We start from the raw sequence: 27498 nt of genomic DNA on the forward strand, positions 1-27498 counted from the left end.
CGAGGTACGGAGGGCAGAGTTCTTGACCCTTGCCACTTCACGTACAAGCTTGCCAAGTGAAAATCACCCCTTGTATGTCATATGTCAATACCATCTCCTCCTATTTTCGGTTCGTCACTTTTCTGTCTCCGCCTTCCTCACCACCTTTACCACGCATGCGCCACCACTCGGTTTGGTGGTCGCACAAGTCTTTGGGGGTCGTCACTGATGAAGGCCCTGTAGTCTTCTTTGTTGTCCTTTAATTCACCTTTGGGTTACACATGCGCATCAAGCCAGCACGTAGCCAGTACAGCCAATGTAAGCCAAGACTAACGTATCACTCCATCTACATATCAAGGCAATAAATCCCTTATAATTAGGATTTGTTGGGACCGAACCAGGTTCTTGCTCATTTTTAGCAACTGTATCTTCAGCTTCTTTCCTGTGGTCCTTGAGAACAGCTGCTGGGAAGGGGGGTGGAGCCCCTCCTCTCCCTCTCTTCTTTGGCATTACAACTTTTTAACTATTTATTATTCTCAAATATTAATTACTGTATCAGTATCAATTACTCTTTCAAATTTTATCAGCATGAATGATACCTATTTATCACAATAATGGAGCTCTGTGCATTGTGTTTTAAGGCTCAAAAGCAGGTACAGTGTTTGAAATAAGCAAGCAGTGTTTTAACAAAAGCTACGTGTGCTTATAGTGGTTGCACAGAACTACTGTCAATATGCTCTTGCTTTGTGTGAGTGGTCAAAAAACTTTTCAAGTAAGTTGTACCATTAAGTTCATAGCCTGCTGCCAGGGATGTGAGCTGCTGGCATCTTCCCACTGTAACAACCATGTAACGAGACTGATGCTGGAAAACAAACAGCTCCAGGCGCCTTCCTCAGCAGTCCCGTCCCTTTCGTGATTCGTACAGAGACCCGCGGCCAGCAATACTCAGCTGAGGACCAGAAGAGACCGGAATAGCCCGGGCACTCCAGCTTTAGTGCAAGGCATCCGGCAGCCTTGAGGGTACAAAGCGAGCACAGGTCGCAGCTCCTCGTGTCCGGAGCGAGCCCGGAGCAGCTCTCACAGGCCGCAGCCCCTCCCAGGCCCAGCTCCGGGCGCAGCCGGGGCCGCTCCGACTGTGCGGGGCCGCTGCCGGGGCGCTGTCGCGGCTCCTCCCGCGGGGCGGAGCTGACGCGGCCCCGGCGGCCCCGGCCCGGCCCCGCTGCGCTCCGAGCGCGGCCCCGGAGCGGCCCGGCCGAGGCGGCGAGGGACGGGCGGCGAGGGGCCGGGGGCATGGGGCGCTCCGGGAACGGGCGGACATCCCGGCAGAGGGGAGAGACCTGGCAGAGGGAGGAGTGAGCGGGAGAGGGGAGAGATGCTGGGAGGAAGGAGAAAATCCCAGGAGAGAGGGGCGAGCCCGGGAGTAGGGGAGATAACGGGACAGGGGGGGTGAGGTCCCTGGGAAAGGGTGGGTAGCCTTCCAAGACAGTAGAGAGCCCTGGGAGAGGGGGGAGATCCTGGAAGAGGGAGGACTAATCGGCAGAAGGGGAGATCCAGGGAGACAAATAAAACCACTGGCTACAGCTAGGGAAAGGAGGGAGCTTGTGACAAGGGGTAGCTTAGGACTGGGGAAAACCCGAGAAAGGAGGGAGAACCCAGGAGACAGAGGACAATCTGTGAAGGGGGGGAGATCCGGAGTAGAGTGGACAGGGCCTGGGAAAGACGTGAGAGAAGAAAGCCCAGGGCGGGGGTCCAGGAGCGGAGGCTCCTGCAGGCGGACTGGGAACCCGGAGAGCCCGGAATCACGGAGTCCTGCAGCCAGGCCGAGAACGGGCGCGGGTCAGTGCGGTTCAGGAGAGCGCGGCTGCGGGGCTGGCTCCGGAGGCGGAGGCGAGTGGAAAGCGCTGCTCGGCAGCCCCGGCGGCGCTGAGAGCACAGCCCTGCCCGGGGAGGCAGCGCCACGGGCGCCGCTCGGCTTCCCAGCCAGGCCACGGCACCGCTCGGCTTCGCCGCCAGATACGCGGCAGCTCGGAGCATCGCTCCCTGCCCGGGCCCGAGGCTCACCTGCGCCAGGTGCACCAGAGCATCGCCTCTGCCTGGACAACCCACAGCGAGCAGTGCCCGGCAGGGACTGCAGATCCCCTTTGGTGGCAGAGAAAAAAGAGCAAGGGATCTTCCATGGGAGAACATAGGCAATAGGATGAGGTGTCAGTGTCCAGTGTGTTCAGATGCACTCACAAGGATACTATTGCTCTTGGCTCAGAACATGGAAAAGAAGTGGGCAGACACAAATCAGAAGCTGGTTGCAATATCCAGGGATCAGTTATCAGAAGAAAATGCTACGCAGCTGCGGGAATGCTTAATGGATGACTAATTACCCCTTGCCAAGTAATCTGGACTTTTTAGGGGCAGCATACTTATCTCTCAAAAATTACTCTAGAGATATTCTTAAGAAAATTTTGAAGAAAGGCTCATACACCCACATTTCAATGCAGTTGCTGTGGGTTTGATAAATGAAATCTGCTTTAATGTCTTGATTTTCCTAAAGATTTGTGGGGGTTGTTTTTAACACAGGCATGCATGCTAAATTTGAGAATCTAAGGTAAGGTCTTTTTATAGGGGATATGGAAGAGACAGGTCTTCAGCCAGCAATATGTCAGTGAGAGACAGCTGAGTGATGATTACTGAGAAGAAGAACAGCCCTGCAATAGAGGTGTGAGCTGCATTGAACAGCGCTTGCTGTGGGCCAGAGAGCACAAAGCAGGCTGGCCTGGTGGGCCTGAATATTCCTGCCAAACACTCTGCATCTCACCCCTTTGCTCGGGCTCAGTGCAGAACTGCAGGATTGCGGGCGCTTCCTCCCAGAGCTGCGTGAGGCACTGGCTCCTGCAGATGTGCCCTGCCAAGCTGTCCCTGCCTCACGCTGGCCTCGCTTCCCCTGGCACAAGAGCCGGGCCTGAAGGAGGCTGCCCTGTGCTCCAGCCTGCCGAGCAGCCCGGCTCCCTGCCCCGGAGCCCAGAGTGCTGCACACACTTCTGGCCTTTGCCAGGAGTTGCAGGGCAGCTGGCAGAAGAGGAGGAATCCTCAGGCAGCCCAGCAACCCTCGGCTGCCCTTGATCTTTCTCTGCTCCTGGGCACACTCCAGACAGCCAATGCCTCCAGGCTGGGCTGTGCCCAGCACGGCTGCGCTTCCCCTCGGCAGCAGCCAGCTGCCACCTGGGCTCTGAGAGCGGAGGATTCGCCCACTGCCGGGAACAGGCACCCAGGGCCCGGCTGCTGCCTCTTGCAGCTCCAAGGGCCTCCTTCCAGCCTGCCTCTGCCGGGGCTCAGCCTGCTCCGGCCTGTGCCGGGGCTCTGCTGGGGCTCCACCCCAGCCAAGGCTGGGCCCGCTCTCACCTCACAGGCGCTGACAGCTCTGCACCACAGGAGTCCTACCCGAGCACCCTCTCTGATCTTTCTGCTTTCTCACTTGAGCAAGGCTCTCCTCCAGCCAAAGAGATTATTGCATTTTGGGATACAAATCCAAGTGGCAGGAGCCCCAATGTTCTCCAGTCACAGCTGAAGGCCTGCATCTGCACAGGGTGTTGGGCTGCCTCATTCTTCTTTTGGTTTTGACTTCAAATGCCATTGCCCTTTCTGCCTCAAATAGAAATACCAAAGCTGGCCAAAAACAGACCAGTGGGCCAGATTCCAAAGGCAGTGTGGTCTGGAGAGGATGAATGAAGAACATCCTTCTTCCCCACTTTCACACCATGTCAAAGACATCGTGTCACTTTCCACCTTTAAGAAACAACAGACAATTCAGAAGAAATTCTTGAGCGTATTCGCAGAGTGAGAAGGAAGGGAATCTTCAAGGTGACTTGTGGTTTCAGAAACTGTATTCATTTCCAATCCTACTCTGCACTCCTATTAGACAATCCTACTCTAACCCTAACCTTAACCTTAACCCTAATCCTAATCCTAATCCTAATCCTAATCCTAATCCTAATCCTAATCCTAATCCTAATCCTAACCTACAATCCTACTCTAAAGTGGTTGACGAATAAATGGTCCTGATGTGATTGTCACATTCTTGTCTCCCTCCTCTTCTTCACTGAAACAATTAGCGGCACCAGGCTGGACGCAGGCTCAGCAAATGTTACAAATGGATGCTGCCCAAAGGGAAAAAAAACAAATCAACAAAAAATAATGGACCATGACTTTACAAGCTCAGTGCTTCATAGGATTCCTCTGTCTTATAGAAGGATGCAGGAACAGGACCAATGGGACCATCTAGACCTCCATCTTTATGCGCCGGACTTAGCCATCACAGGCAAATGTGGCCCAGAATCCCACTCATCCATTTATCCAGGTGTCTTCATCTTGCTAGGATTTTTGCCCTGCCAGTGCTCTAGAAATGGTGCTTTCTGTCCTTAGAGTTTCTTCTTTTCAGGTATCTCTAAAGCCTCACACTGGTCCCTCTCTTTGAAAGACAGGCACTGTGCTGATTCCCACAGGGAGACAGAGCAGTGTCTACCTTTCCATGCCCTGCCCCTCGTGTGCTGGATGGCACCTTCCTTCCCAGCAGGGCCAGCCCAGTGGCACTGGGCCCTGCAGTTCCCTCTCTGCCACACAACCTGGCACTAACCCTGGCACAGTTCCTGTCTGCTTGAGCGTGCCTGGCAGCAGATGGGGCTGGTACAAGTCCCTCCCAGCTGTCCCTGTTTGCGTGGCAGAAACCTCTAAGGGTGGGCTGGGGGGCACAAACCAGGGCCCCCGGGAGGCTCACAGTGAGCACCCCACGACCCCTCCTGCCAACAGCCAAATCTCTGACCCCTAGGCTGGGACTGGCTTCCTTGGGTTCCTGCACCACCATTTCACATCTCTGCAGCCTGCTTTGCTCTACTTCAATTCTTTTGCCATTAGATAAAACTGAGCACACCACCAAATGACAAAAGAGGGCGACCGAAACAGCCAGAGGAGCTCTCTGACTCAGGAAATGCAGAGAGAGGTGGAGTTACTCAGTTTTGTGAAGAACAGGCCCCAGGGAGACTTTATTGCCACTTTCCAAGACTTCAGAGTGGCTTTGAAGAAAGTGAGGGACATATTTTTTAACAGGGCCAGTTACAATAGGATGTGGGTGAATATTTTTAAACACAAACAGGATCTAATCAGAACTTGTTTACTCGGAGCATGGTGTGACTCTGGCACTGGTTGCCTGCAAGAGCTTTTAGGAGCCCCATCCCTGCAACCATTCCGGCTCCAGTGGGAAAGGGCTCTGAGAAACCTGATCTCTTTGAAGATGTCCCTGCTCATTGCAGGACACTTTCACCAGAGGACCTTTACAGGGCCCTGGCAGCCCAGCCCAGTCTAGGATTCCTCATCATTTTCATTTGAAGAGCACCAAGAATGGAGGTGAGGAGGAAGGGGGCTCATCTGATGCCTTGGACTTGAGTGGAGGAGGAGCCCATGCCTCAGAACCTGTTTCACCTGCAGCCCCTTCCCATTTTACCTGCAGGAGCTCCCTGGCAGACCAGCGCTGCTCCTCGTCTGTCTGCAGGCAGCAGCTCAGGAAGTCACGCAGGCAAGGCGAGAATCGGTTGGGCTGCTGCAGCCGTGGGGTCCCTACTGTGGCTATCAGTTGTGTAGCCTGGAGAAAAAGGAGACACCAGGCTCCACTTGCTGCTTTAACATCTCTAAGTGCTCTCCCACCTCCCTTTGTTTAACCTCTGTTCTTCAGTGACAGTTTCTGCCCTGGCAGAGACCCAGAGATCATTTTCCTTTACCAACCAGAAAACCCAAACCCGATGCAGCCACAGCTTTTCCACCATCCCACAGATCTTGCCTTGGCAGCTGATTTCATTGACTGTGCTAGTTAATGGGAACTACATCAGAAAACGCACATTTGCTTCCATAAGGATTCACACCAGCTTGAGAGGCTTTTTGGAAGAGGGACTGTGCTATACAAACTAATTTCAAGGGTTACTACATGAAAGGCATGTCTGCAGTGCTTGTTGGTCCTTTAAGCGCACGTGCCCAAGAACAAAACTCATCATACCTTTTGTGCTTTTTTTGAAAACAATGGTAATTGGAAGGAAAGAAAGGGAATCCATCAATTAATCCCCAGGTAAGGAAATAAACATTTGCAATCTCATCTTCAACAGAGACTCATTTAGATGCCTGCACAAATGTATTGGGATGAAAATTGCTGCTTGGGCACAAAGGAGCCACCTGCAGCTCTGTCTCTCGGCAGTCTGAAAATTGCAGCTTCCCATTTTGCAGCAAAAGAAAAATTGTCATGGTCAGAAGAAGGAGAGGTGCCATCCCTATGGCCACCCTCTGCTCATTTGGCTACTCAAGTCAATGCATTAATGATAGGCCCATGCTAGAAAGGGCCTGGAAAGAAATGGGAGGTTTTGGCAGGCTCTCCGCATCACCAGGCTCTGGCTTGGTGACACAGAGAATGTGCCTTTGGCTAGGAGAGAAACACAGTGACTGAGTGTTTCAGCAGCACTGTACAAGAAGCAGAAGAGACTCAGTGGCCTTTACACTCTCATGCCCAGGTTTCAGGCATGTTTCCCAGTGAGAAGAAACTGTACAGGGAGTTAGGTTCATCTCTAAAGACCACAGTTTTAGAAACTTTGTTGGGTTTGTGTTGCCTTCCTTCATTTCTGGAAAGATAACAGCAGTTGTCAGATGCTTCTTTTCTGCTATTAAGGCCATCTCCACAGCCAAAGGACTGGAACCACTTAAAAGCCAAAGGAAAGTGTTGCCTGAGAATAGAGTTTGTTTGGAGTTTGTTTGCATGTGGTAAGGCTTGAGTTGCCCCACTGCTGAAACCAAAACTACAGCAGATGCTGATGTGTTGCAGGCACATTTTTAGGAGGGGACCTTGGTGGAAGTAGTTCAGGCAGATGGCAATGGGCTTTTGCCCAATGGCACGCAGGACAAGGGACAGGTGAGAAAGACAGTGGGATCAGTGAGTATTTGCTCCTTACCGTGATGGGACTTTGGTTCCAGTAGGGAGGTTCTTGTTCGATCATTTCAATCCCCACAATTCCAAAAGACCATATGTCCACTTTGGGACCATATGGTTGACTTGTCAGCACTTCTGGCGCCAGCCACCAAGGAGTCCCGACTACCGAGCACCGTCTGCTCTGCTCAGGGCTGAGCTGAGTAGAGAGGCCAAAATCACCTGAGGAGAAAGCAAAACTCTGTTTCTATTTGAATTCTGTGCAATTAGGAAAGCAGGCCAAAGAATTGCCCAGTACAAGTTGGAAAATGTGCTGTTGAATCTCCTGGCATTGGCGACTTTTAAACTCCCCCCATTTTTTACACTGTCGCCAGTAGTGTCTTTTGTTCTTTGGAAGCTTTAGACTTGTAACTATCTCCCTCTGGAAGGGACACACACAGAGCAAGGCCACTCTTGACTGCTTGTTCCTTGTCCTACCTCTGTGCACGTTGCAACTGTGCCCTCAGCTCACAGCGCGTGTCCCTGAGCTGCCACCAGCCCCATTTAGGGGAGCTGGCTGTCACTCCAAGCAGCCCCACACCCACATCCCTGGAATGCTGCTCCTGACCAAGAATACACTGACCCAGCTTGACAGAACCATCGGTTCTGAGAAGGATGTTGTCACTCTTCACATCTCGATGGATCACATGGTTTGAGTGAAGAAAATGCAGTCCTTCCAGGCACTGAGAGAGAAAACAGAAGAAAGAGGAGGGCAAAAATGAGTGATGTGATTTAATCCCACAAGAAAGGCAACAAAGAATCTAAAAGATTCCCTCTGCAGGGGAATGGGCAGTAATGGCAGAACACAGTGCCACTGAGAGGAAGAGCTTGCTGCTCCAGCACTTGAAGAGCAGGACCTTTCTGAGGAAAGGCATGTCAGCTTCTGAAAGAGCAACAGCACCTGCTGTTATAAACTGTGCCCTGCAAACCAGCCAAGATGACTGCTGCTGCAGTGCATGTGCTCAGAAGCAAAGAGCCTTTTGGCTGCACTCCTGTCCTTGTATGCTGAGGCCTGAGAGAAACGAGTCTCTCTCTTTTTTCTTTGCTGATCATTTCAAATCCTGCCACCAGCACCTTTGCTTTCACAGGCAAGGAATGCAGTGAAGACAGACTCCAGGCAAACATTTAGAGAGGCAAGGTGGAGAACAGCAAATACAAATACATGAGCCCGAGCGAGAATACAACAGCAGGAGAGAAGAGTACTGGCACTGAGTACAGGGAGTGCAGGGGCACTGGCAGGCCTTTCACTTGAGATGCTTTTTCTTGCCCATAGCATACCAGCAACACAGAACCAAAGCTTGGCACAGGAAATCACTGCAGGTCTGAGCCCCTGTTTCCCAGACAATCCTGCCCAAGCCCTTGGAAACACAGATGGGATTGCTGACCTCCCGACTGATTGCTGCTGCCTCATCTTCATACAGAGCGGTCGTGCTGAGGATATCGTTCAGGGTGCCTCCGTCCATGTACTCCAGCACCAGCCAGAGTTCCTCACCCACAAGGTAGCTGAAAGAAGGAAAGAAGGCCGTGGAGATGAGCATGCATGGCTACGTTGATTTTTGCCTCCAGGTTTCTTACTTCCAAATGCCTTTGTGACAAGGACAGAATCATAGCAATAGAAATTCCCTCTTGGCTGTGCATTGTTTGCAATCTGTGCAGTCTCAAGGAGAAAAGCACAGCTGTGAAAAAGGAGATGTCTTAGATGGCTAGTGAGTGAAAAATGCAGTTTAGAAACAGCCCAGATAAAAAACCTGTCAGGCATGGTGTTTCTGGAAATAAGCACCTAGTCTTCCTGGCATGCCCAGCAATGGCAAAGAGTGGCAACAATCCAAGGGAAATCCATTTTAGGACGGTTCATCAGCACTTCAGAAACTTGAAAAAATCAATCCCAAAAATATGTGGAGGCAGTAAACTTCGAGGCTGATGACTAAGGAAGATACAGCTGATCCAGATTTTGAATAATTTTGGAATAATTTTCAAACTAGGTGTGCCAGGGAAGACTCATGCAGAAGGGATGCACTCTCTTCTCATCCATTGGAGATGAGTAGAGAGATATGAATAAATAAAAATTAACAGCTTTACTATCTGCCACTGACCAAAGTGGGTTTTTAACCTCTTATGTTTGCTGTATGTAAATGCACACATGGGATAAGACCAGAACCACTCACCTGTCTAAAAAATTCACAACATTGGGACTCCTGTACCTCTTCATGATTTGGATTTCATTAATGCTTCGTTCCATCCTTCTCAGTCCTTGAAGATTTATTTTCTTTATGGCCACCTAAAATGACATTGAAAATCAGTAACTTGAGCAGTTGGTGGCAGGAGACAACAACGCACATGAAGCGAGTGATTTTGCAATGCCACAGCTGAGCTGTGCCAAACTGCCTTGTGATTAGGCACTGCAGTAATTAGGAAATGACATTCCAACAGCCCATTTCTCTGCTCCCTTGGGAGCCAGTTACAGAACATGTGGGGCCACTGACATTTTGCCTTGTCCACTTGGTAACAGTGGTGTCTCAACTATCACCCACAAACCTCTGACCACACTCTCCGCTGCTCTTTCTAGGATTCAGAAGAATTAATCCATGCCTTAAGACTCTGTGGATCCATCTTGGGCAATGGGCAGGGCTTAGGGCTTTTAGGGCACTTGCAGATCTCTCCCTATGTGCAATTGCCAAGGGTAACACTGCAGGTGGCTAAGGAACTACCAGTAACTTTCCGATGGATTTGCTGGCAGCCAGAATCGAGAATTCAGGACTCTGAAGCTGTAGCCCCAAAGAGCAGGGAGGTGCTCTAAGGCACCACCTTTGTTTTAGCAATGGAGAGCGAGTGAGCGCGTCCTTGTCTGAAAGGAAGTGCTGCCCTGCGTGCCTTCCTTCTCGCAGCTGAGGAGGACAAAGTGCCAAATGTATTTTGCAGGCTGGCACCAGTCTGTGCTTCTTGTGCCTTTTCAGCACGGCTCCAGCCAAAGCTCCAGCCACAGCTCACACCAGAGGGGAGCTGTGGGGAAAGCCCCTCAAGAGCAGCAGAGTCTGCAGGGGCTGTTGACATTTACCTCTCCTCCTGTGGCAGTGTCGAGTGCTTTAAAAACATCTCCAAAACTCCTAGAAACAAAAGAGAAGCAGAGAAAGGAGAAGCCATTTAGATCTTGCAGTGAAAGCCAGCCCACACAGGAGATCTCTGCTGTAAATGCCTAAAAGCTGCAGGACTCTGGAAGCATGGAGATGTTCTGGACAATGCCTTCTGAACACAATTAGAAATTCTGATCAGCACTGACAATCTAAGCCCAGTGCCTGAACACATTTGCAGCTTGTCTGACTTCACGCTTGATACCTATTCCACCAGCAAAACACCTGATGCATAGTTTTGTAAAATTAGCATTGCTTGGACTCACCCACTGCCAATACTTTCCAGTTCAATGTATTTGATGATAGGATTTTCCGTCTTCACCATTCTGCCTGAGGGAAACAAAATGCAAGATGTTCACTTTAAAGCAGAGATCCCACCTTCTCGGAGATACAAATGGCAGCCCCACTGTCTGGGGCTCTGAGCCCTCCCTTTGTTAGCCAGCTCTGAGGTGGCTAACAACAACAGGAACAGGAACTGGAACAACAAGAAAAGAACAGCACGTCCACAGCACAAGTCTGGCTGGCACAGAGACTGATTTCTTGCATCCTTTGAAGTGAGAGACCTCTTGGCAGCAGACACACAGGGAAGCACAGGGAGATAGATTCAGACTACACTGAGACCAGAAGAGAATACATACCAAAGCAAGTAAGTTTGTCCTCTAGAAACATTGAGGAGAGCTGGAACTAAGAGTGCCTTTGTTTTGTTGGGAATAAACACTGCGAGATTTAGAAAAGGTTTCCCACTTGCTAAGATTAAATGCACCTGCACATCCCGAATCAATTCCTCTGAACAGATGTCAAGTTCAGAACAGGAGGAATATTGCCAAGTGTTCCCATCTTTTCCACCTTGCAGCAGTTTGCCAATAGAATGCCTTCCCAGTTGTAAACCAGAGCAGCTCATGCCAGAACCAATCGTGACGGGGCTTTCAGCATCAGGACCCTCACCCTTTATGAGCAGGCTGTGCTCAAAGACGCCCTTGCCCGTGCCCCGCGTGAAGAACCACGCCGCTTCTCTTCACCCTGACAGCGCGGATCAGTCGCTCCCATTGCACTCGCCCTCTCGGCACCGCACACCTCCCCATCTTCCCAACTCGGCATGGCGGGCACGGGCACAGAGGGACAGCAGTGCTCCTCAGGCACCCCTGTGACACAGAGAGCTGCCCAGAGGAGATGCTAACCCTCTTGTGAGTCCAGGCCATGCGAGGCAGAAGCCGGCCCAGAGAAGGGGCTGCTGCCTCAGGCAGCTCCGCGCTGCAGCAGCCGGGCAGCAGCGGGACCCTCCCAGCTAAGGAAGGCTCCAGCCTCTGCAGTCCCTGCAGCCCTCAGGGCCGGGGCAGCGAGCACAACCAGGCTGGCAAAGGCCAAGCATGAGCACTGACAGGCACTGATGGGAAGAAGCCAGAGTGAGCCTGAGCCCTGTACAAGCTTTTGCCCCCATTCAGGACACAACAGGATGGGCTTTGAGATCAGCCCCACCGAGGTGTGGATCAGTGCCCTTTTTGTCCCAACAGGTGATGGTAGACACAGAATCCCCTGGGCTCTCTTCTCAACTCTACCAGGTCTTATCTGAGAGCACAGCACTGGCAGCTGTTACAGGCAAGAAGCAGATTCATTGGGTTGTGCTGCAGAATCACAAAGGGCTTGATTTGTTCTTCTAGAGACTGATCTCAGCAGGGCTTCTACCAGTGGCTAGAAGTCAAGCAGTCACAGCCTTCTGCTGATGCAGGAACAATTCCTGCTTCTGCCTTTGGCAGAGAGGGAAGCCCAGGCAAACTCCAGCCAGCCTAAGCTGCCCTCTGAGGCAGCAGGAACACCCAGAGCTCTCTCTTGCTGCCTTAGAGCAATGCCAGCACTTCTGTGACCCTGAAGTGAGGAGAGCCCTTTGGTACAGCTGTGCTGACATGTGCACACAATACACTGTCCCTCAGATAAGAAAGACAGCAGACGTACTGTGTTGCTCCAGGGAGTCACCCGCCATCTCCTGTTGCAGAGCAGCAGCTGGGTCAGCATGGGAGGTGAACCAAGTGCTCAGGCTCCACGTCTTTGGCTGGGGAGCAAAGGCTCCTTGGGGGCGGCATTGCTGCAGCAGCTTCAGTGTCAGAGTTGGTGTAGATCTGAGAGAAGAAATGAGTTGATGTCAGGAAGGTGTGGCAGAGATTGCCCTGAAATGCAAGAGAGATTGCCATTTGAAATGCAAGCCCTTAGGAAGCTGCTGTCTGCCACATGCAGAGCTCTTCAACTGGATTGCTTTGGATGTCCACTTGTGAAACCAAATGGTCAAAACCAAAGACTGATTTTACTCATGTTCATAGCCATTTTCTTGTTCTAAAGGATGACTGCAGCAACGACCGCTCCACTTCCTCTCAAAGACTCCTTTCCCCCTCCTAGGTCTGCAGATACATTTGCAGCTCCTCATTCTAATGTTCTACCTCCTGCCATGAAATTCTCTTTTACTGCACCTTCCTCGGGACGTGCTTATCCTGCAGCATCTCTGGATGGTACAGTTCCTGGGCCTCATGCCAGCCTCGGGGCTCTTGGTTGCCCATCACTTGCTGGAATACGCTGCAGGCTGCCAGGTAGGATTGCAAACCTTCCACCTCAAGTCAAACAGAACAAAGCAGTCAGAGACTACAGCTTGTCCCCGTCAGCCAGGAGTCATCGACTGGGAAGAAGTAAAGGACAGGAGCAGATTCACAAGGGTTACAGACAGCTTGTAGCCTGTATTCCAAATCTATGTGAGTGGCCGTGTTCACCTGCAAAAACACCTCAAGAAACAAGGTCACCCGGAAGAAGCCAGCAGGAGTTCATTGGGATGACTGCTGGCTAAATGGCCAAGGGAGTAATGCCACTGTCTAGAGCATCAGCTGCGATACAGCAGAGCAGGAAGTGTCCTTGAGAGCAGCTCTGACAGAGGCCTCATCAGGATGGCACTCAGAGGCAACACCCCACCCCCCTGCTGCTCTGCACTGCAAAGGCAAGGAGGGCAGAAACCACCCCTTGGGTGACTGCAGTGCCTATTGCTATTTCACTTGCTTTTCTAAATCCTTTTACTCCTGAAGGAGGCGATTAATTTTCTCTTTGATGATTTCAATTTTTTCGTCTGGCCTCTTCTTCCTTGCCTTGATCCTAGCCTCAGTTTCCTGCAGTTGTGCCGGCACCTGTTTGTCCATGTTCTGTAAACAACAACGGAAAGGACTCTCTTTCATGAGTGGAGCAGCTGCCATTCTTTCATTCACCTGTTTTTGTTGACTGTCCCTCTGCATAGGGAGATTCTTCTCTTCTTGGATGTTTTCATTCCTCCTCTTCACTGCCATGTCACTCTGAGATTCAGGCAGCTCTGCTTGTGGTTCTACCTTGATGTTCTGTGCACACAAATGCAGAGCAAGTGACTGGAAGCTGTCATCAGGCTCAGCTTTTCCCTCTTTTTGCCTCAAAATCACATGGATTCAGCCACTTCTTTCTGCTTCCCTACCCACATCTGCTTCCACTGTAACCCTCCTGTCCCAGGGCTGATCTCTGCAGATTCCAAGGCTCTGTGCTTCTAGTGCCTGTGGGATTCCTGGCCTCCTCAGTCCCAAGAGCTGTGGTTTATGCCCTTCTTCCTGCCCTTCCCTCTGTGCCCTGGCCAGTCAGGCTTACCTGGCCTTTCTCCTGTGGCTCTTCCACCTGCTGCCCAAGCTGCTCTTCCTGCTGTCGGGCTGGGAACAGCTCTCCCTGAGTCTGGCATGGCATCTCTGATGAAGCAGTCTGCTCCTGCTCTCTCTCAAGAAGCACCTGCACAGAAAGCGAGAGAAGATGGGTTTCAGCTTCCCATATGACCTTTGTGGGCCAAGACTCAAAGACTGCTGGGCTCACACGTTCCCAAAGCACTGTGCTGCTGCTCTGCTGGGTCATTCTCTGTTTGAGGGGAGGCACAGATTCCAAAGTGACCCTGGCTCTACAATCAGGGGCCAACTGGGACTGAAGCTGCAAGAGCCTCTCAGGCAGCTGATAGGGAAGGTGTGGCATTTCTCAAGGGTCTGGTGAGGGCCTCCCTCTGCTTCTACCATGCCCTGTTTGTCTCTCCTGAAGGGATGCGTTTAGGTGAGCATTGCATCTTCCACTGCTTTGGAGCAGAGCCAGGAAGATTCAAATAGATAGATAGATAGACAGATCTCACTTTTATAATCTCTCTTTACTGTACTGTGGGATTTACATTCTTTGAATGGAGAGAGATATAATTCTCTCTCCTAGGCTTTTGTTTAAGGAAGTGTAGTGAGAAACTTAGAGAAGAAGAGAAAACAATTATTATCTCTACTTGCTCTTCTTCTTGTTTAGTCCATGAAGAATGTGTTATAGCGATTGTTTACTGTAAGTGATTTGTTATTGCATTTTAGTGACAGTTGTTTGGATTGATTAGCTAATTAGATAAAAGACTGTGTGGAGACAGTCACTAGTTTTGCTTTAGTATCTTTTTAGTATAGTATTTCCATAGTATAGTTTTAACATAGTACTAGTGTAATATAACATAGCTTAATAAAGAATTTGGTTAAACTTCTAAACCACAGAGTCAAAGCACATTTTTCGCCACGTGGGGGTCACCCGGGATCAATAGTGTTCTTTCTGTCGCTACACATATCATCACTTGGTAGCAGTGCCCCAATCAGAAGCCATCCTGAACTTGCTCTCCTGTTGCTTCAGTAACCCACACTCTTGGGGTCTCTGGAGCATGTGGGTCCTTATGGAATGCAATCAGACCCAGAGCGCTGCACAGGGAACAGCACTCTTTGTGCATCTGTGCTCGGGCAAGTTCTTCTCTTGCACTTGACCACACTGATGGTGCTAAAGTGGCTGGAATCAGAAATGCAGCCCAGCTCCTCCCACCTTCTCTAATCTCTGAGGGCCAGCTGGAATGCAAGCGCATTGATTTCCTGATCAAGTCCCAAACACAAAACACTCTGATTCCCTGGGCTGCCGAAAAACACGGGAGCCGTTAACTTGAAAATGATAAGCAAGCCCTACTGGCTGGTCGGGCACCAGAACAGCTTGTTCTGCACAAACATCCCTGCCCCAAACTATGTGTTCCTGTGCATAAATACTGCATTATCCAGAACTGCCTCTTTGAAAACTAAAATTCTAGCAGAATTTCTGCCAGTGCTGTAAAAGGGCAGGAAAGATTGAGACAAAGCTCCCTTGCTCCCTGGAGAAGGAGAAATTGCACAAGGGTTTTCTTTCTATCAAACCCACAAATAAACAAAATATGAAAGTGTTGCTCACACCAGTGTCTAAAGAACTTGGATGCAGTGAGGGGATGTCTGGAAGGGAAACAGCCCTTGTGCTGAGCTTTGGATCTATGGATCTAAGGCAGCAATCTATGGAAGTCCGCCTGAAGGTGCCTAATGAGCCCCCCCCATTGACCAGGCTAAAGCTCCCTCGGCACCTCCTCCCTGGCCTTGTGCTGCACCCCCTTGCCCAGCTCCCCTGTCCTTCTGTGCACACGCTGCAGCCCCTCCATGACTTTCTGCTCCCCAGGGCCCACAAGTGCACACAGCACTCCAGCTGTGGCCGCAGCACTGCCCAGCACAGGGCCACGCTCACTGCCCTGCTCCTGCTGCCCCACTGCTGCTGGCACAGCCACCAAGCCCTTGGCCTTCTTGGCCCCCTGGTCACAAGCTGCCGCATCTTCAGCTGCTCAAGGCCGCCAGCCTGCCATCCTTCTTGCCCACGCAGCTCCCTAGCCACAAAGGTGCCTATTTCACTTCAGAAACAGCAGGCACCATTGCAAGATGGCCTTCCTGTTCTACCACCTCATGTTCCAAGTAGATATCAGCCACTGCTCCTTCTCACCAGCGAGGGCTCCTTGCTGAGCTCCACGTGGCCTCTGAGCTCTGGGTGCAGCCTGTACCCGCACTCGCTCAGCAGGTGCCTGGACACAACCGACAGGGCACTGGCACTGTGCTTGTTCAAGTGCACACCCTGAAGGGCCATGACAGCCTCTGGCCTGCCCTCAGCCACTGCCCTGACAGAGTCTGCTGCACATTCCGGGGAGGCTGAAGTGACATCAGCCTCTGCCTGCAGCTCAGCCGTGCCCTCGGTTGTTGCGGCGCTGGTGTTTCTGCGCCCAAGGCCCAGGAACCTCCGCAGTATCTGCAACAGAAGGAAGGGCAGGAAGAGAGGGACGTTCCATGGCCTGCTCCAAGAGCGGTGCTGGGCCGAACAGTGCCAGCAGGCCCAGCCCAGGAGGTGATGGCCGCAGGTACCTGCGCTGGTCTGTGGAAGCAGCCGTGAGTGGGGTCCTGCTCCAGTGTCCCATCCTTGCCCGCATCTGGCAAAGAGTGAGTGCAGCCAGAGCTGAGGGGCTGCGGGAAAGGCCGGAGAACACGGCACAGCCCTGCACGGCCCAGGCAGGGACAGCTCCCGACGGAGCACGGCCAGCAGGGGCAGCCCCAGCCCCTCTTACGTCCTGTCTGTGGGCACATCCATAGGGGCGGGGATGGGATGGGGCCAGGCCGGCCGCAGTCACCAGTCCTGCGGCCCAGCTCTGCCACTCACCGTCCTGCACTGGCCGCAACTTCTCCGGCTCTGCAGGCTGCTGCGCTGGGGAGGCTGCAGGCCCTTTCTTTTTCTTCCCCCGAAGCACCCTGAAGAGCCTGAGCACTCGGCCTGCCATCCTGCTTTCTGGCCTCTAGGACACCTTTGAGACAGATGCCTGGGAAAAGCTCGGAGGTAGCAAGTCCTGCAGTCTGGCTGCAAGGCCAGCTGCAGGAAAAACGCCTTGGAATCGCTGTGGGTCAGTGATGAAAGAGCCGGCTGTGTGGGGCTCCTCACAGCACAGCTCTGGCACGTCCTGTCCTGTCACGTGCACCGAGCACTGTGGCGTTGCTTCGTCACCGCCAGCAGCCACTTCACCACGTGTCACAAAGGGCCCTGTTCCATTCCGTTCCATGGTAACCGTGCTGCGCCGTGTCAGCAAGGGCCCTTGGACACGCTGCCAAGTGGGCTGCACCAACCCTGCCCCAAATGCCTCTGATTGGAACAAATCCATTGCCCCAAGTGTCTAAGACATCCTGGGACACACCAAGCCCAGCCAAGTGCTCAGGGGAGGACTCTCCACAGTGCCAGGCCAGCACAGCCCAGCTCCCTGGTGGCTCTGGAGCAGAGCAGCTTCCAGCAAGCACGGGGCAAACACATCTTGCCAAGAGGTAAAACTCACCAGATAGGGGAGGTGGCATGAATGTGTGCATCAGGCCTTTGAATTCACGGCTCCCCAAGAGAGCTTTGGGGCACTCGGCTGGACAAACAGGATCCGGCTCAGACCTGTGCTCAAAGGTGGGCAACAAACCTTGCCACAGGTGCTTGGCTTGGTCTCTGGATGCTTAGGCAGATGCCTAAGCTGCTCTTCACATCCTTCCCCTGCCTCTCAGCCAAGTGCAAGAACTGAAGGAAACACAGGAAGTCAAATGGAGACACTTGCACCTGTCTCTTTGGGGGCTCCTGGGGAAGCAGTTTCCTTGGCAATCAAGCCCCTCTCTTCCAAGGGCACTTCCCCAAATGTGTACATTTTCTGGGCAACACCAACCCACCCTTAAGTGCAGGGTGCGGAGGTTCATGGGCATCACACCATAACCAATATGATCCAGTGAAGAAAAATTTATTGTTCCTAAAAAGACTATCTATAATAAATCTCTACTGTCCACACGTCTCTAGCTAATACATGATTGGTTAATCCTAGCTGTTCACACATCTAAAATAGAATGCTGCTTGGATTATCTAAGTTTTCACGCATCTTGCTGGGGTTGTATGGCCCACCCATGGCTCACTTTCTCAAGCTTGCTGACAAACTTGCTGAGTCCTGATGACTCTTTTTCTTTCATCTTCTTCAAGGATATATTGACACCACTGAACGTTTTCAGTGTCCATTATTACAAGCAGGCTGGATTGTGCATCGGCTGAATATGGCCGTTGTCTTGCAAAAATTCCTCCACCTGCAAAATATCTTCAACAGTTCCCCGTTTTTGTTTTTGCAGAAGCCAGACTGATTTAAAAGCACGGTCAATTTCCTTTTGCACACACCATAGTAAGCAAGGCACTATTAGCAGAACTGATAAAAGAATGAAATACAAAGCCTATAATATGTAAAATTATTTATTCATTACATAGCCAAGAATACCTAATACCAAAGCATACTAAGTCCTTGAGCCAGCCTCTTATTCCCCAGGATTTTAGCCACTCATCAAAAGAATTCTAAACAACTGTCATCTTTTATCATGTTCTCCTTAAGCAATGACACTTGCTTGTCCATAGATTCAGAGTGCTCAGAGAGATTCATGCAACTCATCCCTTCAAAATCTTCACACCCATCTCTCTGTGCTAGCAACAAAAACACTATTGCAGCCCTATCCTGTAATACAGCATGGTGTATGCTACCTACATCAGTGGTAAGCTCATTCAGTATGGCAGATGTAATGTTAATTTGTTTGTTTGTCCAACAAGCCAATCGTTTGAATTGTGTAAGGGCCTGTGATGAAGCTACTCCTGGTGTAAAAAGTGATGCCAGTAGAACCAAAGGCATATTCTACAATTCTACATTATCCTTACAGTCTGAACCTAATAGATGCACAGTACGTTTTGGACATTGGAATTTGTGCCTGATGTCAAGCATCTGTTGCATGCTAGGGGCAAACAGTGTCAGTTTCCCAAAATAGCACAGTCCTCCTCATGCTTTCTCAGGAGTCTCAGGCTAAGCTTTATCTCCACAAATGAGAAAAACTCCAGGAGGTGACATCCTTGCAGATTTTGGTTTTAGGGATACAACCATGTCCAATTGGCTCAGTATGCCATGGTATTGTAATACCAGGAAGAAACAGGAAATATCCAAGTGCCGTCATCGCCGAGTCTTCCTGATTTCTCCCTAATCAGCTCTTTAACCCGGTGGTACTCATAGAACAAACAGTAATTTCCTGGCACTGATCCCAAAATATCCAATTCCTGTGGTCACTGACTTGTAGTATTTAAACCTTGAACGATTGTAAATGCCTGAATTCCTAACGGATTTCTAGAGATGCTTTGTTTTTCACACCAAATTTCTGTGATCATCCCATTTTGATTAGTGCACCAATTTGAACAGGCCTTACTTAAGTTGCCATAAATTTGAGCTCTGGTCTAATTTCCCAATTCTTCCATTGAGTCTGAAGGAATGCCAATTAAACAGGTGCCAAATCGATCCGAAGGTGGAGCTAGTGATAGGCAGAAAGATTCTTGCCTTGTTCTGTTAGCCTATGTAACCCTCATGTTAGCTCGCTGCTCTATTTTGTATATCCCCTGCGTTTCCTTAATCACTCCACTAAGCAACATGGTTACTATTTTCCAGACTGGTGCCATTGTCGCCCTTGTGGTCCATCACGCCTGCACTTTGCCCAAACTGCTTTAGATGTGTTTGTGCTATTGCTATTCTTACTCTACATTCTGTAGCTATTATCTTGCTCTCTAGCACAATTTGATTTACTACAGCAATTAAAGGAAGTTTAAACTGCAATTGCAGTAACAATCTTTGCTTATATATTTCTATCAAAGATAAATCTTAGAGAAAACTCTGATATCTTCTTGAGTTATGCCTTAAAAATTTAGCTAATGCCATTTTCGGGGTACTAGTGTTAAGTGTGTAAGAGCAGTTATTGCATATTAGGTTGATAGGCTGAAATTTTTGCTTTTCCCTCGGACCACTGCTCAATTATGTTCTTGACAAACTCGTCGCCAAGTTTTTTAGTTACACTTGATACAATGAACTTTAAGCCATGGCTTACATGCACAACTATGCAGATATCAAGCATTTTCTATCTGATTTACAACTTGTGAGGGAAGTGAAGGTCCACGTGGCTGGAATCCAACGAACGCCTTTATCTGTAAGTAAACCCACAGAACTTCTTTCTCTTCATTTGACTGTAGCTGGTCCTTGCCACACCCCTGTTCCTGGACTTGTGAACATGACCTGAATGCCGTCAGGCAATTCCTCCCTTGGATTATCTGTGAGGGCATGATGCACAAGAATAGGTGCATCTTCCCTATCTCCTGTTGTTCTGAGCTAATTAGGCACAAAATTGGCTTTAGCTGTATTTTCCTCAGGGGATAACTCCGGAGTTCCCACTTTTTGTTTTTGCAGCATGCCCTTGAACATCTGATGGGCACGCTCAATAATTGCCTGTCCAGTAGGATTGTGAGAAATACCAGTGTAACATCAAATACCCCATAAATTACAGAAAGTTGAATCTTAAGGAACACGAAGCAGGACTATTGTCAGTCTTAATTGCTAAGGGGATACCTAATATAGGAAAGCAATTGTACAAATGTTTCTCAACATGACGTCTCACTGTTTAAGAGAGTACCCTATAAAACACAAGCATAGGTATCAATGCAAACAGGTACAAATTTTTCCTGACCAAATTCTTCTACATGAGTTACATCCATTTGCCATAACTGCAAGGGCTGAGTACCCCTAGGGCTAACACCATGTCTAAACCAATGCCATCTCGTTGACTGGGCAGGACAGGATCACGCAATACTAGAAGCATCAGTAAAGGGAATAGCAAATTGTTTACCCAACATTTCTGCAGATTGATGAAGAAATGCATGGGAAGTTTTGGTCTGTCAGCCTGTGCCACTTCCCTGTCACCTCAGGGCCACCATGGCCCTTGGCTGCCCCACAGCCCTCAGCCCCAGCAGCAGCTCAGGGTCAGCGTCCCTTCGGCGCCACCGCCCCCTCAGCCCCCTCAGCCCCCTCTGTCTCACCGTCCTTCAGCAGCTCCTCAGGGGACAGTGCCTGGGGCCAGCGGCAGCTCCCACCGCTCCAGGGACAGCCGGGGCTGGAAGTGCTGCTCCGCCCGCACCGGCCGCCAGCTTGGACCCAGCACAGGGACAGGGGACACAGGGGGCACAGGGGCAAAAGCAAGAGGTGAAAAAGCAGCCGAGGGGGAAAAGAGGTAAAAATGCAGCCTAGGCTTACACAGCTCAATCTATGCATCTAAACTTCCACATACCTCTAACTAAATAACTCAGCATATTTCTAGATCTATATCTAAGCATCTAAATTTAAGCATCTAAATGTAGGTGTCTAAATGTAGGCATCTAAATGTAACTCTATTAATTGTATAAATGTAGATCTCAAAATCTAGAAATGTAACTAATTCTATCCCATCTAGAACAATAGAGATCAATTTAACTATATAGATGTATATATATGCACATATAAACCCACCTCTGTAAATCTATAAATGCAACTATATGGATATAGAAAGAGAATTGTAGAAATCTATAAATCTATGTGTACACTAAGGGATTCCACCCGTCTGATGCTCACAGGCTCTGCCTCTGGTCCTTCTTCCCATGCAGGGCAGCCCTCCTGGCAAGGCAGATTAGCTGGAAGTCTGGGAAGCAAAGGGAACATTGGGTCAATATTGGCCTCTCTGCATCATTTGTCCTCTTGGAAGTAACTGTCCTTCTATCAAAGTCTGTAAAAGATGAGCCAAAAGGCAAAATCTCACTTGGCAATTTGAAGCCTGCTCTTCAAAGAGCCAGACTCCTTCCAAGAGTTTATAACTTCTGAAGTTTTGAAGTATCCCAATACACTGAATGCCCTCAGTGTATTAGGATACTTTCGCAGGGCCAAGGGCCCCCATGAGAGCTTGAAACACAGACAGACCCAGCTGCCACAAAGAAGCCCAGCCTGGTTCTTTCTCTGTGCTGACAGAGACACCTCAGTCCTCACTGAAATGGCTGAAGCTGAAGGTGCTGGGAGCTGAGTTATCAACTAGCACCATTCCCTGCCATCTACAACCTGCCCTCTGCAGTGAGCCACAGCTCCTCCAAAACAACCACCAGCTCTGGGATGAACAGCTCCGTGACAAATGACCAGGTAATTTTGGCTTAGGCATTTATGTATTAGCTTATGGGCATTGTTAGTGATTATAAGTATTTAGAAATAGCATCAGTTAGAACTCTTGTAGCTGCTTGTAATATAATAGAATCTATCAGCTTAAGTTTGCACTGTGTTGCTCATAGAAACAGTAGCATAATGAATATAATATCTATGCATCACTTATGGAAACAATTGTGTGATGAATGTATTGTGTTATAGACCCTAGCAAAACATAACGGGAAAAAAGGCTTGTGTGTAACTAAAATCAGTGTAAGGCTGTCCACTGCCCAACCTGTCCAAGTGATAAAATAACCCTGACACAAACCAGAGCACCAGAGGACAATTAGAGAATACCATGTGAAATTTAGGGACAACCTACTAAAGCCTTATCAGAGGGTGTGAAACATCAGGAGACACAAGCAGAAATAATATATGTTGACCTGATGCAAAGGATGTCATGCAGTAAAACTGAGTGCAAAGCAATCAAACTAAGGAGTTCCCAAAACATCAGAAAATTCCCAAGAATGCTTGAAAAATTCATGAAACACATGAATATACTTGCCTCTCAGCAATGTAACACCATAAAGCTAACACTGTCACTTAGCACCAGGTGTTGTTTGGGTGTTAGCCCTGAGCACCACAGTGCTGCAAATATTGTCTTTTTTTATCCTATTAGTATTATACATTTTATAATTCTAAGCAGTGAATTCTGTTTCTCACAGCTGTGAAGGAAAGAGCTCCCTAACAGGACTGCAGGCAGCACCAGCTTTGCTCAAGGATGCAGACCCAAAGTGCTCTCTCTCTCCTTTAGTTCTCATTAACTTTAAGGGGTGATTTCAGATTTTCCTTGAGCTCCTGGATCTGTGACTAATGATTTCCTTGGCCTCAGAGCTTCTGCTCCTTATATTTTTAATGTATCTCACTACAGCTATCGGCAGACTGGCACTACATGGATTTAATGCTTGGAGACAAAAAGCTCAGACTTCTACACTGACCTTTTGCTGGGCTTTTCCTCTCTTGCTTTAAGAGTCACTCCGGGTTGCCTCCAGAGCACTGACATCCTGCAGCAAACTTATCCACGGACATCAGCACAAAACTGGGACACCTGGCTTGGTGACACAACTGCCACAAGGTCAGGTTTATTCCCTGCTCTCTTGCCCCAGCAGAGGACTCAGTGTCAGAGCCTCTGGAGAAGCGTGGAAGGGCAGGGCTCAGGCAGGTTGTGCCCGTGCAGGATTTGAACTCAAGGCACCAGGAAGCACCAAGCCTGCAGACAGGAACTCAACCCTTCTCATCTCCCTCACTGCCAGAGGCAGGCTCAGAGCAGCCATCTCACCCCTCTCGAAACCAGTGGGGGCTCTGTCCCTACCAAGCTCCTCGGGCTCCTGGGAATTGTTCCTGCGGCTCTCGGTGCCAGGCAAAGCTCCCTCTGCTGCAGCTCTGCCCACAGGCTCCCCTCCTGAAGACTCAGGGGCAACAATAATATTGCCCTTGAAAGAGAAACAGAAAGGAAGAAACCCTTCCAAACACCCTCACAGCCTCTGGGAACAGGTCCTAAGAAGCGTAGCAGAAAGATACCTGTGTGCGGATGATCTCTATATGCAGCAAACACAGTGGAAGACAATAGAGCAAGGCATCCAATGCCTGAGAGAAATGGCGGTGGCAGAGATTATCTTCTCAGATGATGTAACAACTAGGAACCCAGACTTAGTACCATGCACATCTGTGATGTGGCGAAAACTCGTACGACTTGGGCCACACGAATATGCTTCTGCCTTAGCCATCATGAAGAGGGATGAGAGGGATGAGACTGTGCTTGACATGGCAAGGAAGCTCAGAGCATATGCAGATGCTGTACATGGCCCAACACATGCCAGAATCGCAGCAGTAGAAACACGTCTGCAGAACTTAGAGGATAAGATAGAGGAGAACCATTAGAAGCTTAGAGAGGAGATTAAAGAAGACCTTCTCCAAATTTCAGCAGTAAAGATCCGAGGTTCTGGTCTCCAAGGCAGACGTTTCCCAGATGGTGACAGAAGGTACACCCCACAAGCTGAGCTGTGGTTTTACCTGCGTGATTGTGGGGAAAACATGAGAAGGTGGGGTAGGAAACCTACTGCTGTTCTGGCACGATGGGTGCGTGAACTGAAGGAAGCCACCAGGAGGAAAGCAGCTCCAGTTGCCCGTAGCCGAATGGCCAGGTATGATGATGATGACATGTCTGATCCCCTCGAAGGAACATCCAAAACATACGCCCAGGGAAAGAAGAATAACCAGGCTTAGAGGGGCCCTGCCTCTAGCCAGGTAGAGGCCAGGGAAAATCGTGTTTTCTGGTCTGTGTGGATTCATTGGCCTGGCACATCAGAGCCACAAGAGTACAAAGCTTTGGTCGATACTGGTGTGCAATGCACCTTAATCCCATCAAGACATGTGGGGACAGAGTCTGTTTCTATTGCTGGTGTGACAGGGGGATCCCAGGATTTCACTTTGGTGGAAGCTGATGTGAGCCTAACGGGAAATGAGTGGAAGAAGCATCCTATTGTGACTGGCCCAGAGGCCCCATGTATTTTGGGCATAGACTACCTTCGGAGTGGGTACTTCAAAGACCCAAAAGGACTCAGATGGGCATTTGGAATAGCTGCTGTAGAGACAGAGGGCATCCAGCAATTGAACACCTTGCCTGGGTTGTCTGAGAATCCATCTGCAGTAGGATGCCTGACGGGAGAAGAGCAACGAGTGCCAATTGCCACTTCCATAGTGCATTGACGGCAGGATAGGACCACTTGAGATGCTGTGATCCCCATCCATAAGATGGGGAGAGCCAAGGGGTGGTCAGCAAGACCCACTCACCCTTCAACAGCCCCATTTGGCCTGTGCAAAAATCTGAAGGAGAATGGAGATTGACTGTGGACTACCATGCATTGAATGAAGTGACTCCACCACTGAGTGCTGCTGTGCCAGACATATTAGAGCTCCAGTATGAGCTTGAGTCCAAGGCAGCAAAGTGGTATGCCACTATAGACATTGCCAATGCATTTTTCTCCATTCCTCTGGCAGCAGGCCTCAGTTTGCCTTCACATGGAGGGGAGTGCAGTACACCTGGAACCGACTGCCCCAGGGGTGGAAGCAGAGCCCCACCATCTGCCATGGACTGATCCAGACTGCACTAGAAAGGGGAGAGGCTCCAGAACATCTGCAGTATATTGATGACATCATTGTGTGGGGGAACACAGCTGCGGAAGTATTTGAGAAAGGGAAGGAAATCATCCAGATCCTCCTGGGAGCTGGTTTCGCCATTAAAAAGAGCAAAGTAAAGGGACCAGCTCGTGAGATTCAATTCCTGGGAGTGAAGTGGCAAGATGGACGGCATCAGATTCCTGCAGATGTCATCAACAAGATCACAGCAATGTCTCCACCCACCAACAAGAAAGAGACACGAGCTTTCTTGGGTGCAATAGGTTTTTGGAGGATGCATATTCCTGAGCACAGTCAGATCGTGAGCCCTCTTTACCTGGTCACCCGCAAGAAGAACAATTTCCAGTGGGGCCCTGAGCAGCAACAAGCCTTTGTCCACATCAAGCAGGAGATTGCCCATGCAGTAGCCCTTGGCCCGGTCAGGACAGGACCAAAGGTAAAGAACATGCTCTACTCTGCAGCCGGGAACCATGGCTTGTCCTGGAGCCTTTGGCAGAAGGTGCCTGAGGAGACTCGGGGTCGACCACTGGGATTTTGGAGTCAAAGCTACAGAGGCTCTGAAGTCAACTACACTCCAACAGAGAAAGAAATCCTGGCTGCATATGAAGGAGTCCAGGCTGCCTCGGAGGTAATAGGCACTGAAGCACAACTCCTCCTGGCACCCCGACTACCAGTGCTGGGGTGGATGTTCAAAGGCAAGGTTCCTTCCACTCACCATGCCACCAGTGCTACATGGAGCAAGTGGATTGCTCTCATCACTCAGTGCACCCATATAGGTAAACTGAATCGCCCTGGGATTTTGGAGGTCATTACAAATTGGCCCCAAGGTGAGAATTTTGGTGTCACAGATGAAGAGGAACAAGAACCAGTGACACGTGCTGAAGAGGCTCCTCCCTATAACCAACTGCCCCCAGAGGAAACATGCTACGCTCTTTTCACTGACGGTTCCTGTCGAATCGTAGGGATGAACCGGAAGTGGAAAGCAGCCGTATGGAGCCCCACACGAGAGGCTGCACAAGCTACCGAAGGAGAAGGTGGATCAAGCCAACTTGCTGAACTCAAAGCTGTTCAACTGGCCCTGGACATTGCTGAGAGAGAGAAGTGGCCAAAGCTCTACCTCTACGCTGACTCATGGATGGTAGCCAATGCTCTGTGGGGATGGCTGGAGAGGTGGAAAAAGGCTAACTGGCAAGGTAGAGGGAAACTAATTTGGGCTGCTGATGAGTGGAAAGACATTGCTACCAGGGTAGGGAGGCTACCTGTGAAAGTCCGCCATGTAGATGCCCATGTACCCAAGAGTAGGGCCAATGAGGAGCACCAGAACAATGAGCAGGTAGACCAAGCTGCAAAGATAGGGGTGTCCAAAATAGACCTAGATTGGGAACATAAGGGAGAGTTATTCCTAGCTCGATGGGCCCATGATGCCTCAGGCCACCAGGGCAGAGATGCCACCTATAAATGGGCACGAGACGGAGGGGTGGATCTAACCATGGACAGTATTTCTCAGGTTATCCATGACTGTGAGACGTGTGCTGCCATCAAGCAGGCCAAGCGAGTGAAGCCCCTGTGGTACGGTGGGCGGTGGTCCAAGTACAAGTATGGGGAGGCCTGGCAGATTGACTACATCACACTGCCCCAGACACGCCAGGGCAAGCGCTACGTGCTGACCATGGTGGAAGCCACCACTGGATGGTTGGAAACCTACCCTGTGTCTCATACTACAGCTCGGAACACCATCCTGAGCCTTGAAAAGCAAGTTCTGTGCAGACATGGCACCCCTGAGAGGATCGAGTCAGACAACGGGACTCATTTCAAGAACAGCCTTATCAACACCTGGGCTAGGGAACATGGCATTGAGTGGGTGTATCATATCCCCTACCATGCACCAGCTGCAGGAAAGGTAGAGGTACAATGGACTACTAAAAACCCAGTTGAAAGCTTTGGGTGGGAGATCTTTCAAAAATTGGGAGCAGCATTTAGCAAAGGCCACCTGGTTAGTTAACACCCGAAGTTCCACCAACCGAGCAGATCCTGCGCAGTCTGAGTCCCTGAATATAATAGTAGGAGACAAAGTCCCAGTGGTACATATCAGAGGTTTGTTAGAGAAGACTGTGTGGATCAATTCTGCCTCGAGTACAGACAAGCCCAGTTGTGGGGTTGTCTTTGCTCAGGGACCAGGTTGCGCATGGTGGATATTGCAGAGATGGAACAACACGATGTGTACCTCAGGGAGATCTGATTGTGGGGTAAGAATGATAGTATAGGGCCTGGATTCAGTGGTCCAATGTGGGGATGTCATGAGGGCATGATGGGTATTG

The 27498-nt window shown here is 50.0% G+C and overlaps 1 protein-coding gene and 1 pseudogene across 1 annotated transcript; one reads left to right on the forward strand and one right to left on the reverse strand.

Annotated features, from left to right (window-relative positions):
• Positions 1–27498, forward strand: part of LOC132087020 (serine/threonine-protein kinase PAK 1-like) — a 353184-nt pseudogene that overhangs the window by 297064 nt on the left and 28622 nt on the right.
• LOC132086361 (serine/threonine-protein kinase PAK 1-like) lies at positions 872–9239 on the reverse strand (the record flags this gene model as incomplete). The annotated part of the gene is made up of 6 exons (XM_059491964.1): positions 872–928; positions 2662–2715; positions 6954–7150; positions 7551–7650; positions 8353–8470; positions 9133–9239. Coding segments are annotated over 6 exons (633 nt in total), but the record flags the coding sequence as incomplete, so codon positions are not given.

The sequence above is a fragment of the Ammospiza nelsoni genome, chromosome Z (assembly GCF_027579445.1).
Source record: "Ammospiza nelsoni isolate bAmmNel1 chromosome Z, bAmmNel1.pri, whole genome shotgun sequence".
NCBI lineage: Eukaryota > Metazoa > Chordata > Aves > Passeriformes > Passerellidae > Ammospiza > Ammospiza nelsoni.